The 15,210-nt window shown below is 36.7% G+C and overlaps 1 protein-coding gene across 2 annotated transcripts in view; it reads right to left on the bottom strand.

Annotated features, from left to right (window-relative positions):
• The window catches only part of ptp4a3b (protein tyrosine phosphatase 4A3b), a 29,172-nt gene that overhangs the window by 3,378 nt on the left and 10,584 nt on the right, over positions 1–15,210 (bottom strand). Inside the window, exons 1-5 of one of the 2 annotated variants that reach the window (XM_051864554.1) lie at positions 8,725–8,890; positions 7,120–7,736; positions 6,825–6,917; positions 2,471–2,601; positions 431–505 (exon numbers count right to left, since the gene is read on the bottom strand). In XM_051864554.1, the coding sequence (XP_051720514.1) occupies positions 431–505; positions 2,471–2,601; positions 6,825–6,917; positions 7,120–7,224 (404 nt within the window). In that variant the 5' untranslated portion in view covers positions 7,225–7,736; positions 8,725–8,890. Of the gene's footprint in view, positions 1–430; positions 506–2,470; positions 2,602–6,824; positions 6,918–7,119; positions 7,737–8,724; positions 8,891–15,210 lie in introns of those variants that run through there. The other variant, XM_051864555.1, reaches the window with a different exon arrangement.

Below are 15,210 nucleotides of genomic sequence, written 5' to 3'. Positions count from 1 at the left end.
ATATATATATATATATATATTATTTAATTTAAAATGTTTTCTTAATGTTAAACACAAAAACATGTTTAATATCAACTTTATATAAATTTATTCATATATAATATTAATATTAATTATTATTTTAAGTAGTAATCTGTTATTGCTATATTGTTTTCTGTAATGCATTAGTGCTGTGCTGTGTGCTAAGGCGGTACATCATAGTGGCGTCAGTGCAAATTGTATGCATTTCTCGACTGCATAACGTACTATAATTTGTTTGTGCTGTATAATTAGCTGTAATGCATTAATGCTGCACAATATCTGTCATGTATCAGTGCTGCATCATTTACTGTGATGTGCTTGTACTGTATCGCTCACTGTATTGACTGGGTGGTGTTTTATTTTGCTGCAAGGTGTTAGTGATGTTTTGTTAGCTGTAATTTATACTCACTGTCTGATGAACTGAATGGCGTCCTCATATTTCATCCCACTCTCTATAAGTGCCAGAGCCACCAGCACAGGAGCCCTGCAACATATATACACACACACAGACAGTGTTTAATACCAGGAAACATCACCTCCTCAAACAGCTTGTGTGTGTGCGCGCCCTCCAGAAACAATAGGCTTCCAGGAAAAGTATACCATTTAACCCTTCTCCGCAAGGATACCACCTAAAGCATGTAAGAACAGGTTTGTAGTTATAGTATGTTACATTTTTGTAAGGGGTAAGATGCATTATTCTACTATTTGCATTACCGTCTGTTCATCACACAAAGCTATTATATGGCAAAGACGTTTGTGTTCAGGGTCCTGACAGCTTTGAAGTCTCCGCTTAGTGTGCCCCTTTCCAAAGCGTAATGACACAAACTCGGCCTACTAAAGTAAACATTGGCTCCCTGTCAAAAACTGCTGAGGGCTCCCACAGGAGCTGCAACCTACGTCAGAGAGACTGGTGCTTTACTTGTCGGCAGAAGCGGTCAGGGGTCAAAGTGGGAGGAGGGCAGGCAGGGTAAACCGGACTGTCATTAGCCTACCACTCCTGCAGAACCGCTGCATTTGACCGTCTGGCTCGACAGTTTGAGCCCCGCAACTTAATTAAGGTCTGTGTGTTTTGACAGCTGGCCAGATAAGAGGGGCAAAACTGACACTACACCAGGATTCTCCACTGAAAAGAGATACAGAAGAGCAATTAAGAGAGCTGCTTATCATCCGCTTCCCGTTTCGTCTTCGGGCGTCAACCTTTGTGGCTCGAATAATAAACTTGGATTAATATTGTGTGTCCGTGTGGATGGTTGGTTTTGGCACACAGCGGTCAGGCAGAGAGAATGGGTTTGACCTGGAGAGGACGCAGGCCAAGAATGAGAGGCCTGTCGCTGAGGGGTATTTGGGGTAAAAAAAAAAAAAAAAAAAAAAAAAACATTGAGAAACCAAATGTAAACAGCAGAACTCAAACACTACACTAACACAAGCCAGCTTAAAGCTCTGCCAGAGATATTACACACAGTTCTTGATTGCATTCTGAGGGAAAAAGAGCAACAGATCCTGGGAAAGGCTGTTGATATGTTTGAGAATTTTTTTTAAGAGAGAGAAGCAAGCCACATAAAGCCTGACCCATCAAATTCAGATGAGCATTTGCACGTCTACAAGTTCTGAACAGTCACAACAGCAGGCTGGGAAATTACTAGGACTAAATTGAATCTGTGCCTAGAGAATACCGTAGAAAGTTCAGCAGATTTCCATTTGAACCAATGTTATTTTAGTATCATTTATATACTATAGTATTGATTAATATTTTCAATTAGATTTTATGTTTTCAGTAGGATTTTAATTTTAGTTTTAGCAATTTTGTGCTTTTGTCATTTTATTAGTTTTATTATTTCTATTTAGCTTTATTTTTATTTCAGTTTCAATAATTTTAGTACTTCAATTAAAATTTGTATTCAGTTAGTTGCCATGGCAACATTTTAAATACTCAAGTTTGTCATGTAATATTTATTTTATTTCAGATTTATTTCAATTAACAAAAATGTTAATCGTTTTCATTTTAGTTAACAATAAGAACATTAATTTGAACAGCCAAAATTTCTAAATTCCAAAATTGTTCACAAAATTCTAGACATCTTGTGCTCTTTTTTTTGTTTTTTGTTTTTGTTATTATAACAGCATTTTGAAAGGTTTAATAAAATGGGTGTCTTACTAGGCCGATTTTCAGCTAATTTCCCATCAGAATAATCATTTACATTTACGTAGGTGATTGTAACAGATAAATATGGGCAATTATTTTAGCCGTTAGGTGTGTGCGAGTTGTTTAATAATTCCTCACTGGAATATCAGAGTAAAAAATTTGGAAAAAAAGTGCACCAATTCAGTGTGCGCACAGATCTGGTTGTGTTTAATTTTAACATACCACACACGTGGCTATAGCCTTGGACTTAGGAACACGTCTGTGATAACATGATGAAGTGATGTGATGCTGTTCTCCTTCACTCACCGGCCCAGTCCGGCCACACAGTGCACAGCCACACAGCAGCCTGGATCCTCACAGAACTTATTCTTCAACAGACTAAGCCAGTCATCCACAATCTTGGTAGGAGGAGGTGCACCGTCATCGAATGGCCAATCCTGAGGGAAAGAAACAGAAGGATGAGTTCATATCTATTATAGCTATGGATAACTATATGTCTATGTCCTATGAAAAGGAAACACCCACATAGAGAGACACAAAATAGCAGATGAAAAATGATTCCAGTCACCACCAGCAGGTGGTGATCTATAATGCTTCAGCGTGCATCATCTCAGATTCACAGTAGCCTGCGAATCCCTTTGATGATTCCTGTGTGATTTTCACAAGTTCTGCAATGGCAAACATGGCACGTTCTCTCGTCCTGTCAACTCAACACTTCAATCAGATCTGTCACTAACAGCTCGATTTAACACCATGTGCAAGAGCGGAATCATCAGAAATGTTATTATGTAAGATTGAAACAGGGAATTATCACTAAGACATTGCATTCAATAAGCTGTTTCATCAAAGTCTTTACATATTTGCAGGGATATTTGCATATATATATATATATATATGGTCCATTGACGTTCTTTGTACAGACTATGTTCAGCAGAGAAATAAAAGTCATGCAGGTTTAAAAATGCCTTGGGGATGAGACAATGATAGATGAGCTAACACTTTAAATTGTACATTTCTTTATAATTTTATGACTTGATCTGTGGTTGGATAATCACATGCTCTCTATGCTTCAAAGAAACAGTTTGATAAATGCATCAGCAGATCAAAACAAACACATTCAGTCTAGGCACAATCTGACTCGCATGCAGATATTAAAGACTTTTTTTCTTTCATGGAAGAATGAATCTGAACGACGTATTAAAAACACAAATGTGCTGGGTCAAGATACACTGACAAACAGAGCATGGTGTTCTGCATCGCTGCTTTCTCAGAAAAGGGGACATTTATAGGGAGCAAGTTGATGAGACCATTTTCTATGAGGACTGTCTATGAGAATCTCCTAGTTTAAAAATAACATTTTAATCCACTAAGAGGTTAAAAGGCCCCTCCTTGTCTGGTATGTCAACAGTAGGCTATTAATTCCAGGAGTCCATTCCAAGATGGAAGTGCTCTGTACTCTTGCCAGAGCACACCGACTCCAGAACCAGCAGTGTGGGGCCTAATTGTGGAAAATGCCCTGCCATATTCCTTGAATCGAATACCTTCTATTCCTCCAGCAACTCGAGCCTCTGCTTACAAGAGAGCAGGAGAAGTTTGAGGCACCTGTTTGCTGTCAACCAACACTTCAGTTTCATTACTTCCTTTAAAGGAGTTCTTGATTTGAAACTTTTTAAACTTGAACTTTGGAGAATTAGATACTGACATAATGCACACAAATGTCAACAAATCCACTCACTGATCGGTTTCTCATCAAAAAGAAACATTGTTGCTTCATGATCTTTAATGAATTACAAAACAGTTTAGATGGTTGTTTCAGTATGATTTATACTTTTTGGTTTGTTTTAAACAGTGTATCTGGACTTTTTACCATCTTCTTTGAGACAAATGGGATCTAAAATGTACAAATCCACAGGTTAATCTTACACTGAAATGACACCACACAACCTATCATCAAGTTCACAGAACTTTTCTGATCAAACAGTGTAAAAACAGGGAGGATGACTGTTTAAATCCATCTGGAGTTGATTGAAATGGAGAGGAAATCCCATTCCATGTTTTGACCCCCTGCAAAGCCATTGCCTAATCTCCTCTTATAAAGAGCAGAAGTGAAAAAAAAAAAAAAAAAAAAAAGCACACAGTCCACAAACAAAAAAGAGAGAACAGAGCAAAGGAAAGTCAACATAAAGAGAAAACTAAGGAAACATTCTCAGGTTGACTCAGGTTGAAAAGTGCAAATACTAAGGCATTCAAAATATCTTTGAACAATCTGACATATGAAATTCTATATTAATGATGAGAGTTTAGGGTAGGACAATGGAAGAAATTTTTCAATTCTATTTTGCGCCATCACTATTGGTGCAGCAATTACACATTTCACCTTTAAAAGGTAAAGTTGTTGTTTTTTTTTTTCTAAATTAAACACCTTTATTCTACACCAGCCGAAAATGCAATGACAACTATACTACCTTTAAAGACAAAATAAAGTTTCAAAAGTTTGGGGTTGCTATTTTTGGGGGGGATTTATTAATGTCTTTGAAAGAAGTCTTGTATGCTCACCAAAGCGGCATTTATTTGATCAAAAATACAGTAAAAATTTAATATTGTGAAATATTATTTCAATTTAAAATAACTGTTTTAAAATGAAATTGCGCCTTCAGAAATCATATCTCTTTTGATTTGGCAGTGCTCAAGAAATATTTCTTATTATCAGTGTTGAAAAAAGTTGTGCTGTTTAATATTTTTGTAATACTTTTGATCAAATTATTCAGATGACAGCATAAGTAAGCCATTTTTAAGTTTATTTTCTTGAAAAGTTTAAACACTGTGGCTCTAGAGTACTATCAAAACATTGCTCTGTTTGTTTAAGAATCCAGACCAGCATGACAACAGCAACACTGGCTCAACCAATGGCATCAGTTTGGGACTATCTGTTTTGTTCCAACCAATAGCAGGCAGGGGAGTATTCTGCAAAACCCGTTTGAAATTAGTCTTTTTTTTTTTTTGGTATTCTGTTTTGTGACACGACTGATACAGAAAGTACACACTTCAGCTTTAAGTAACCAAGTACACTACTCAAGTTGATTCACTAAAATCTTGAAGAACAGCTTTGAAAGTTATTCACAAACTAAACAAAAGCATTAAATCCTGATGAATGCAGTCATGTTTTTAACAAGCTTCATGCTCTTTTGAAGGAGAGCAGTGGACTGAAGCTTTACATCTTGTCAAGCTGAGAATAAACACACAGCAATGATGTTTCAAACAGACTCTGTGTTCATGAGTGTTTCTCTCTTGCGGAAACTGACTGCTCTCTTGATGGCACAGAGGAGGAAATTGATTTACATAACTGTGTATCTGCTACCCTTCTCATGCACATTACAGTTTATAAAAGTAAAACCTGGGATGCACCAGCATGCTGGATAAATTCACTATGACCTAAGGTCAATCAAGGAGGCTTAGACAGCTACATTTCTAGAATTCTTCTAGAAACCAAAGTTAAATATGTAGAGTAATGTATACGTCTTATCATTTAACGAGAAGTTCAACAGAGCGAAAGTGCACAAGGGTGTATGAGCCTTAATAAAAGCTCAGAGGGAGATAGATCAAGCGCCCCTCCGGCTGCCATGGTAACAGGGAAATGTTGACGAGCCAAACTGAAAACACATGTGGATGTTGGATTCAAGTAGTTTGAAAAAAGGTGAAGGCAGAGAAAGAGCTGATGTTTGGCAGAATGTTACATGATTGTATCCTCAAATGCAGAGCTCTCTTTGGAGTACCAGACAGAAAGCAACCTCAACTCACTCCACTTGACATCATATCACATGACTGGGAAGCCAATTTGTACAGCATGTGTGTTCCAGAAATATATAAGCGCTGCAGGGCTGTGTAGATGTGGTTTCTGCTGAGCAGGACAAACCTCATCCTACATATGGATTCAGAGGGAGTCTTTACTTAATGTCAGAGGTAGCCAATCACCTTAATTAAAGTACCACTAATTACAGTAGCATCACTGCAGTAAAGCAAAGTGTTAATTAAAGGACAGATGGCATGGAGTGACACTCTCATGACTGGGAAACTGTCCAAGATTATTACATTCAGGTGACAGCGAGTGTATGTGCATCAGACACAACACACAAATGTTTCAGTTCAGAAAGTGCAAGATGAAAAAAAAAAAAGCACAAAAGCCAAGAAAATATTACATAGAGAGTCAATTACTTAATCTATATAGTTTCTAACTAACACAATACAATCATTTGAACTAGATTGACTGATATCCTTTTTTAATGATACATACGGATATTGATTATTTTAATGCAAGTATTCAATAACTGTTGTTGATGTTCATCTGATGATTGTTTTTAATCATTGTTTTATTTCTGCTTTGACAAAATGATAAATTATTATTACTAAGATGAAGATGAAGAAGAAGAACAACAACTAGTTGTTTGAACAAGTTTTTTGTCATTTATCGGTATTAAGGAATCAATGACAGTGTAGAAAAGAGTAAATATTAAAAAAATATATATATATTGGCAATTATCAGTCTATCTAGTTTTAACATTACTCAAAACTCATGTCTGTTTTCAAACCAAAAAAATTAAAGGACAGCATGGGAGGCAGCAAAGGAAAATGTACTGTAGTATGACAAGGAAATATATCTCACCATGACAGTAATTCCGTCCTTTTCCAGTGGTGTCTTATCATAGGTGATTTCACACACACGCACTACTGTTGTTGCCCCATACTTCTTCAGATCCTGAAGAAACAAGATTGAGTTTTGAGGGACTCAACAGAGTACATTTAGGATTGCTTTTTATTTGTTCTTTCTTGCTATCCATTTATGTGCAGCAATTACATGAATGTCACATCACAGTAATTGGCGACTCTTTCAGAGCAGAATGTTTGTGATCTTTCATGTCTTAAAATGATCTGCTGCATACGTTTGAATGGTCTCTCACCTCAATGAAGCTGCTTAACGTTGCATTGGTTGGATTGTGCGTGATAAGGAAGCGCATGTTTTTGTAGCAGACCTCGACAGGAGCCGGACGGTTCATCCTGGTCATGCTGATATCCCTCCACTCTACAGAAAACACAGCACGCAATCCGGGCCAGGATCCGCAGAGCTCCACTCACAGTACAGCACTACTCTGACCTAGAGCAGTGCTACAGCAGATCACAGTGAAGGTATTTGCAGGATCTTCTGTGATAAATCACTACTAATCAGTATATAAAATTGAAAGCTGCCTTTCTGGGAAGTTAGAGGCCACAAGAGTCTTCCTCTTCTAACAAATCTGCCTCTTCCTCCTGATAGGAATACTCTGGCAACTAGACAGGTGGAACAGTGTCCGGTAGCTAAATGCCAGGTGCCGCGATGCCAGTTAACCCATTTGGCGCACAACAAAGTGGTCAGTCAGAAAGACCAGCAAGAGAAGAGCAGAGAAGACGTTTCTCTGGACATTCAGGGACGGATTCCGGGCGTATCCACCCGTGATCAAGCGTTGCGATGTTGGGCGTGGCAGTAATCACCGCTGCCCTGCCGGAACTCCATTAACGAACAAGAAGCTGGAGGAGAAAGCTGTTTAGAGAAGACAGGAAAAAAAGACCAAATTTTAGATGATCACATACCAGTTCATTTGTATACATATTCTATATTAATAATATAATATCCTTTTAAAGTTCTTTGGCAACTTCAAAAAAAAAAAAAATGTTTCAAAGAAAAATGTAAGTGATGTAAATGTAGAAGATAAATAAAGCAAAAGAAAAAGAGATTTAAGGTCCAGTATATAGAATTGAAATGAACAAAAAGGTTAAAATAACACAAATATGTTCCTAAATCAAATTATGATGACATTTGATATATCAGAAAAAGCCATAGAAGCAGAATTTGCAAAATCTGGCACATCTGAAGAAAGGTTTCAAAGAAAATGTAGAAATAATCCTTAGACAAAGGTGAATAAAGCAAAAAAGAAATAGAGTTAAAGTAATGGATTTAGGATTTAAATGGACAAATAGTTAAAATAATTATATGTTCGTAAGTCACAAATTATGATTATATTATTCAATACATCAGACAACACAATAGAAGCAGAATTTAAAACAAACTCGCGATTAAAGGGATAGTTCTCCCCAAAAAAGAAATCATCATCATTTATTCAAAATGACTTACTATTACTATTCACTTTACATAAAAAAAAAAAACATGTAATAATGTCTAAAGTCTATTAACATCATCTTTTGTGTTTCACAAAAGAATTAAAATCATACAGGCTTGGAACTACATGAGGGTGAGTAAATTATCACAGAATTACACACAATGAACAGCAGAGGGTTTGACTGTGGCACATACAGCGCTCACCTATGCCAACTTCTCAAAGAACGAGACAGAATATTTTAAAGACAGAACAACCATTTAAACGTCATATACGCACACACATGAAAAAAAGAAGTGGTAAAACACCAAGAAACCTCAGTTACATGTCTTTTTCCCAATAACGCGTGAGAAAATCATGCGGAACGGTTCTGTCTGATCTCCCCCGTGACTCGTGAGAGTTGTCACCCCTTACCTCTGTGACAGGCTGCGTTCTGCTCAGGATTAAGCCCAGGGATCTGGTGGGAACAGTGGAGGGTGAACAGTTGCAATCCGTAATAACTGTCTCTGTTCTAAACCAGTCGAGGCTGCCTTGGCTTGCCATATGACAGTGACAGCACACTCTGCTAATGTCACAAACAAACGCACTCGTAATGCTCTTAGGAGGAGCGGTGACCAATCCACCCCCCACCTCTCTCTTTCCATCCCAATATAAAAATAGCATGGCCAATGAACCTAATAGGTATCACCATGTACACGTCTTGTTTATGTTTTGGCATAAGCTTTGAGGTATAATACACACTTCATTCCATGCTGCAACAAGAATGTAACCAGAAACTACTCCAGTACAAAGTTACCTTGACTGTAAGAAGTTTAAAACTCACATATTTCCATGTTCGACCATGTAAATTTAATAAGATTTTCACAAAATGATTGAGGAAAGAATATATAAATTGACTGCCTTCAAGGAATAGTTCACCCAAAAATTTAAATGTCAATTTACTCACCCTCATGTAATTCTAAAAACTTTATGACTGACTTTCTTCTGTGGAACACAAAAGATGATATTTTAAAAATACATCTATAGGGTCCAATGTTGAACATTCTTCAAAATAGTGTTGTCACGATACTGGAATTTCCAACTTCGACACGATACCTTGCAAAATATTGATATTCGATACCATTTTTGATACCACAGATTATACTAATAAACAAAAGATTAAAGAGAAAAATGAAATGACTAAGTTTTTCAGGTGGGTCTAACAGTAGTATTCAGGTAAGAAATACTACAGAAATGAAAGTAATCAAATGTAAAATAACACTGGATAGTTTTCAATGTAAAAATAATACAGATTAATGCTTACAAAAAAAAAAAAAAAAAATTACAAAAGTTATTCAGTCAAGAGCAGTGAATGATTTTCACTTTGTCTTTTGTTCTTTGATTAACATGACAGACAGCAGCAGGTTTATTTGGCTGCTGTCACTTTAAGAGTTTATATACGGATCCAATATAGTTACACAACATGCGTTTTCTCTCAACTATTTACATTCCAAAAACGAATGTATTTACCTGAATACATGGCAAGATGGGCATTTTGACATCATTTTTTATGTATTTGACTGTTTAAGTGCAATCAGCCATGAAAAAGAAGTCAATTTGGTACTTGCGAGCTGTTTGAGTGGCGGCTTTATGAGAGCGCCACTCATATAGATCAGTGGTGACCGCACTTTTGATGTGAGTGAGTGCGAAACCTGTGGGAATGAGTAAAATTATGGGCATTGCTAGCACTGTTCAACCCGAGCGAATGAGATGAGTGAGTGAGAGGAGGTGGGTGTGTGTCAATTTGTCGTTGGAGAGAAGAGAGTGTGAGAACATGCAGCTGGTATTGGTTTATCGATACTGCAGAAAAGGAGTACTGGAACAGTTTCAGATATTTCAGTATTGATACATATCCAAATATTGATATTTGTGACACTACTTCAAAATATAGTTTTGTATTCCACAGAAGAAAGAAGTCACGGCATGAGGGTGAGTAAATGATGACAGAATTTTCATTTTAGGTGAACTGTCCCTTTAAATATAGGGTCTCTATAGGTTACTTTTTTATAGGAAAAAATTGTGGAATTCATACAGTTGAAAGAAACGGGTCCTACAGAAACAGGTCCTACACAGCAGATCAGCAACATAACATTTGCTCAAGAGTGGAGAGAAAAACCACAAAATTAGACAGCAACTTATTTCTTCATGAGGTTATCATTTTGATGCCTAAACCACATAAATCACATTATGTAGGACTTAACAGATAAGAAAACAGACACACCACAAACTGCCACCCCTATAGTTACCCTGCCACTCTTGTTGAGGGCTTAGCACATCTTGAGCCAAATCCTTTTACATAAAGCTGGAGGGTTGGATAGGTCTCTCTCTGCCCAGTAGTGCAGTGTGTTTTCAGGTGCTCTGTAGGCTCTGAGGTAAACATAGACACTCCGACCTATGAATGTACACTAATCTATATTGTTGGCACTCAATTATTTACTTTGCTAGGTAATTTTTGTTCCTTCTTAGTTTTCAAGATGCCATTAGTATTTATGTGTCTAACTAAAGAGAAGTTTAGAAGATTAAAAATGGGGCAGAGAAAAAGGCATAAAAACTAAATAAATGGAACAATTCCAATAGGATCCTCGCAACATGTGCTCGAGCCCTTAATAAACACGGACTGAACCTTACAGCTTCTGAATTAACCAGACTCAGTGATCAACAAGGCTTGTTTGTAAACAAGTTTACACAATAGGCACCAGCAAAGTTTTTTTCCCAGAAGTCCTGGCTTGGCCTCAAAAAGGCCAATTAATTGAAGGATTAAATGCAAATGACATCATCAAGGGCAAGTGTTCCAAGTGATCAAACAACAAACACATGACTCATCTGTGCCAGAACTCTCATCATGGCAGAAAGTGCAGACTGGAATCAGAGAGAAAAATCATACAGAAATCTATTTAAGCAATAAGGTACTATGAAACGCTGTATTATGAATACTGTCAAAGCTAAAGGCTGTTTAGCAGCACATTAAACATTCTAGAATAATAAATAAAAAAAATAAAAAAAATTCATTTGGGAATTTAACATTTTGTAATGATATTAATTATGTAATTAAAAAAATCTGTAATGATTAAAAAATTAATTCTTGAATTAAAAGTTAAAATGATATATATGAATATTAGAATGATTAAAAAATTCATTTTGCAATGATTTTAAATAATGCTGAAATTAAATCTGTAATTATTAAAAATAATTTTTCTGGCACTAAACATTTTGGAATAACTAAAGTCTAGCAATCCAAATGCTTCAAATAGCAATTAAACATCTAAAAGTATCTTTATTTGTATGTTTTCTAACAGGAGTACCTTTCCTTTGTCCATGAAAAATGCAGTTAATGCTCTACTCGCTTCACGACTCGTGCTTCCCCTCAGCACAAGTTTGGTATCGTTTTAAAGCGCAGCATTCCAACTTTGTGAATATTCATAGCGAATTTTTGATGGCAAGAGTCTGAACCAATGAAATGTGATTTTTAAACTCATGCTGATGTAAACAAAATCTTATTTGCGCTGACTGACCAATCCGAAGCATGCGCACAAAGATCCCGATATACACATATAAACAGAATTACAGTACTTCAAAATACTAAAGTAAAATATTGAAAAAAAGTTGAATATATATTTTTCCTATAGATATTTGGTTTTGACGAGGTGTGTGTGCCAAATTAGGTGTTATTAACAGGGATTTTAAGGTATGGTTGCTAGGTGATTTTGTTTTGGAACCTTCAAAAAACGTTAACTCAATTTTTCTCAAAATTGACTTTGCTGACTCTATAGACTTCAAACAGGTGTAGCTCAGACATTTGTTCTGATTCCAACAAATCATAAATCATTTTAAAGGTTTTCTTTAATAGAGATTGTGAAAATAACAATAACTCACTTTTGAAAATTCTCATTGCGACATTTGCCAGCACGGGTCGCATAATTTATTAATTACACTTGCTGAAAATTAAAATTTACAGCCCTGAAACAATTTTTTTTTTTTTTTAAATGAATGGGTGCCCTTTCCTCTGGGCCTAATAAGTAGACTCTACCATAGCAGACCTTAGTGGGCCCCCTCATCACAGCACTGATATAAAAAAAAAAAAAGGATAAAGGGGATAAAAAAAGGGCTATGGCCTAGGCTATTATCCATGTTGATAAGGAGCTCAACTCACAGCCACAGTGAACAATCTGGAAATCTAGGGCTCTGGAATCCTCCACCAATTGTTTACCCAGCAGACCGTTCTTAACCTTTATCAAACACCCTAAGTGTTCCAGCACTCTGAGCCAATTATTTTATACAAACTACCCTAAATAAAAGCGGAACAATAAGAGTCTCAGTCTCAGATTTACTAGAAATCTCTGGGTTTTAATTAGTTTCAGGAAACTATAAACAGAACTTTTGGAACGTTAGCTGCTAAATGAGGTCAACATTTATTGAAGGTAAGATGTGATATGGAAAACTTCCCCTCTTCCCCACTCAGCTGTGCTCAAGTAACCTCTGTGCAAGGGCTCCCTTGGCATGCTCCACTAATGCCAATGGCCAGCAAATGCCACACTGGCAGCATCAACACACACTTTCTCGACTGCTGGGGTCAACATTAGACTTGCCTTGTGAAAATTTCAATAGGATTCAACTGTTTAAGATTGAGTATTTATCCAAAATTACCAGAGACATTAACACTCCCACACTCATATATTTTAGGATTTTGTTTGGACAGAGAAGGGAATATAACTTTAAAAAAAAAAAATGGTTTAAATGACAGGGCAACTACTTGAAGAGTGCAGGAGGTGTTAGTTCATTGAACAGGTCTGCAGGTGTCTTCCTGTTGGCGCAGGTGAACCTGTATTTGACAGGTGAGTGTGCATTGAGAACTGGGCTGGCTTTGTTCTGCCTCAGTTCTGCACTTGACTGGAGAGGGACTGCAGGGCACGAAGGCTCTCATGGCCACCTGTGTTCTAAATATACCTCCGGCAGCTGTCACCTAATAAATTTAGTCAGATCCAAAATGAAGAGGGTCGGGAGTTAAAGATAACTGGGAACTTGTTTTGAAACACGAGCATCCTAGATACCCGGAAACAGCTTCCCAGAAAGGTCTCGCATTTTACAACTGGATTAAATAATTAGCTGGAAGAAAATAATTAATCATACACACATCTCATGTAACTTTATAAGGTTGGACATCTGAGCACAGATTCCTAAGAGCTCAGATACCAGGTGCCATACCCAGAATTAAAATGACTGCTCAAGACAACATTTTGAAGAGGATCACCTCATGATGCAACAATTTTCTGACAACAATAACTTTTGTTCGTACCTGAAAGTAGTTTTCGTAAAACTAAACATCTGGTGTAAATCGATGACATTCAAAAACAAACCGCAAATGACAAAATCTGACCTTTGCAATACGATAGCAAACTTTTTTCGTGTTTGGCAAACTGACAACCAGCTTCACGTTCCTTCAAAGACGTCCTAGGGCAGAGGTGATTTGTATAAAATAAGATGAGCAATCAAAGCTTAAATGTGCCTCCAACATAAGTGACTCAACCCAAATAGCGCAGCCAAACTAGAATTTGATAATATAATTTTAATATCAACATTTGTCCGGTCAACTTAGCTACAAGAAAGTTCACTTGTATAAAACATTTAGGGTACATTTGCATTATTTATTGCAGACACTTTTATTCAAAGCAGTAAATTCAAGATACACATTCAAAGTGTTCCCTCTAATTTAAACTCATGACCTTGGCTAACATCATGCTCTGCCAATCGAGATACATAAACACCTAGTGAGAACATTAGTGTACCTATTTTAAAAACTGCAGGTTGTAAAAATGAGTGCCAACTATTACCTTTAACAGCATGCAAAGATCACGGTGCACTGTGATAAGATCACCATGACCAAAACAAACATGCATGCTGGTTAGTGCAAGAAACAAAACTGAAAGGACATGGACTGGTTAATTTTCCTATTCTAAAGTGCATTCGTGATAGGCTTTGAACATGCAAATTACTTCAGATTCTTAAGAAGTAACTCAACCTTCCCGCAACACTCCAAAATCATGCAGATTCAAAGTTTGTATTCTTTGTTTTGAGCCAAGAGGTCAATCTGTGAGGTTATATCCTCTTTTAGTTTAAATGTTTGTTTGTTTTTTGCTATACAAATTTGCAGTTCAGAGTTGAACTTAAACATATGATGTCTAATTTTTTACTCAGTCTTAAACATGTGCACACACGCACATGTTGCTCTGCATGTTAGTGTGGTGTGTAATTTGTTACCAGGCATAAGATACGCATAAGGAAGCGCTTAAGGGGCAAAACTATACCACATGAATAAGGCTCAATGCTTTTATTTTCAACAGACATAATACAAGCATATGGCATTAAAATGGCATTAACGAAACTGCATGGAGAGCTGGATGTAAAACTCAACTACAGCCTTTTAAAACAAAGGCAAACATATACTGACAAAATCATGATTCATATCTCCACAAAATAAGAGATATCCAATGGGTGCCATTCTAAAACTGAGAATACCAACTTATATTTTGACTAAGATCAGATAAAAACAGGTTCATATCATTCAAATATGAAAATAAGAAAATATCAGAGGGGAAGCGTTTCCAAATGTGATGGTTTGTAACTAGAACTAGGGGAAATTTGGCCACAGACTGGAGCTTTGCAATACATCTCAACTTCACAAGGCTGAATTAAGGCCCTGATATACTTCAAGCGAAATTGAAGAACGAACTGATATGATGTAATTTCAAACAAAACCAGGCCAAAACAAAGTTCGTTTGGAGTTCGTTTTGGGAGTTTGAAACAGCTTGCCAAAGCGAACTTTCCCCAAAAGTTTGCTACGGCTGTTTGCTACACCTTTGTACT

This window comes from Ctenopharyngodon idella, chromosome 16 (genome assembly GCF_019924925.1).
Source record: "Ctenopharyngodon idella isolate HZGC_01 chromosome 16, HZGC01, whole genome shotgun sequence".
NCBI classification, from domain to species: Eukaryota; Metazoa; Chordata; class Actinopteri; order Cypriniformes; family Xenocyprididae; genus Ctenopharyngodon; species Ctenopharyngodon idella.
The sequence above is the reverse complement of the archived record's forward strand: the minus strand, read 5'-3'. Positions and strand labels throughout refer to the sequence as shown.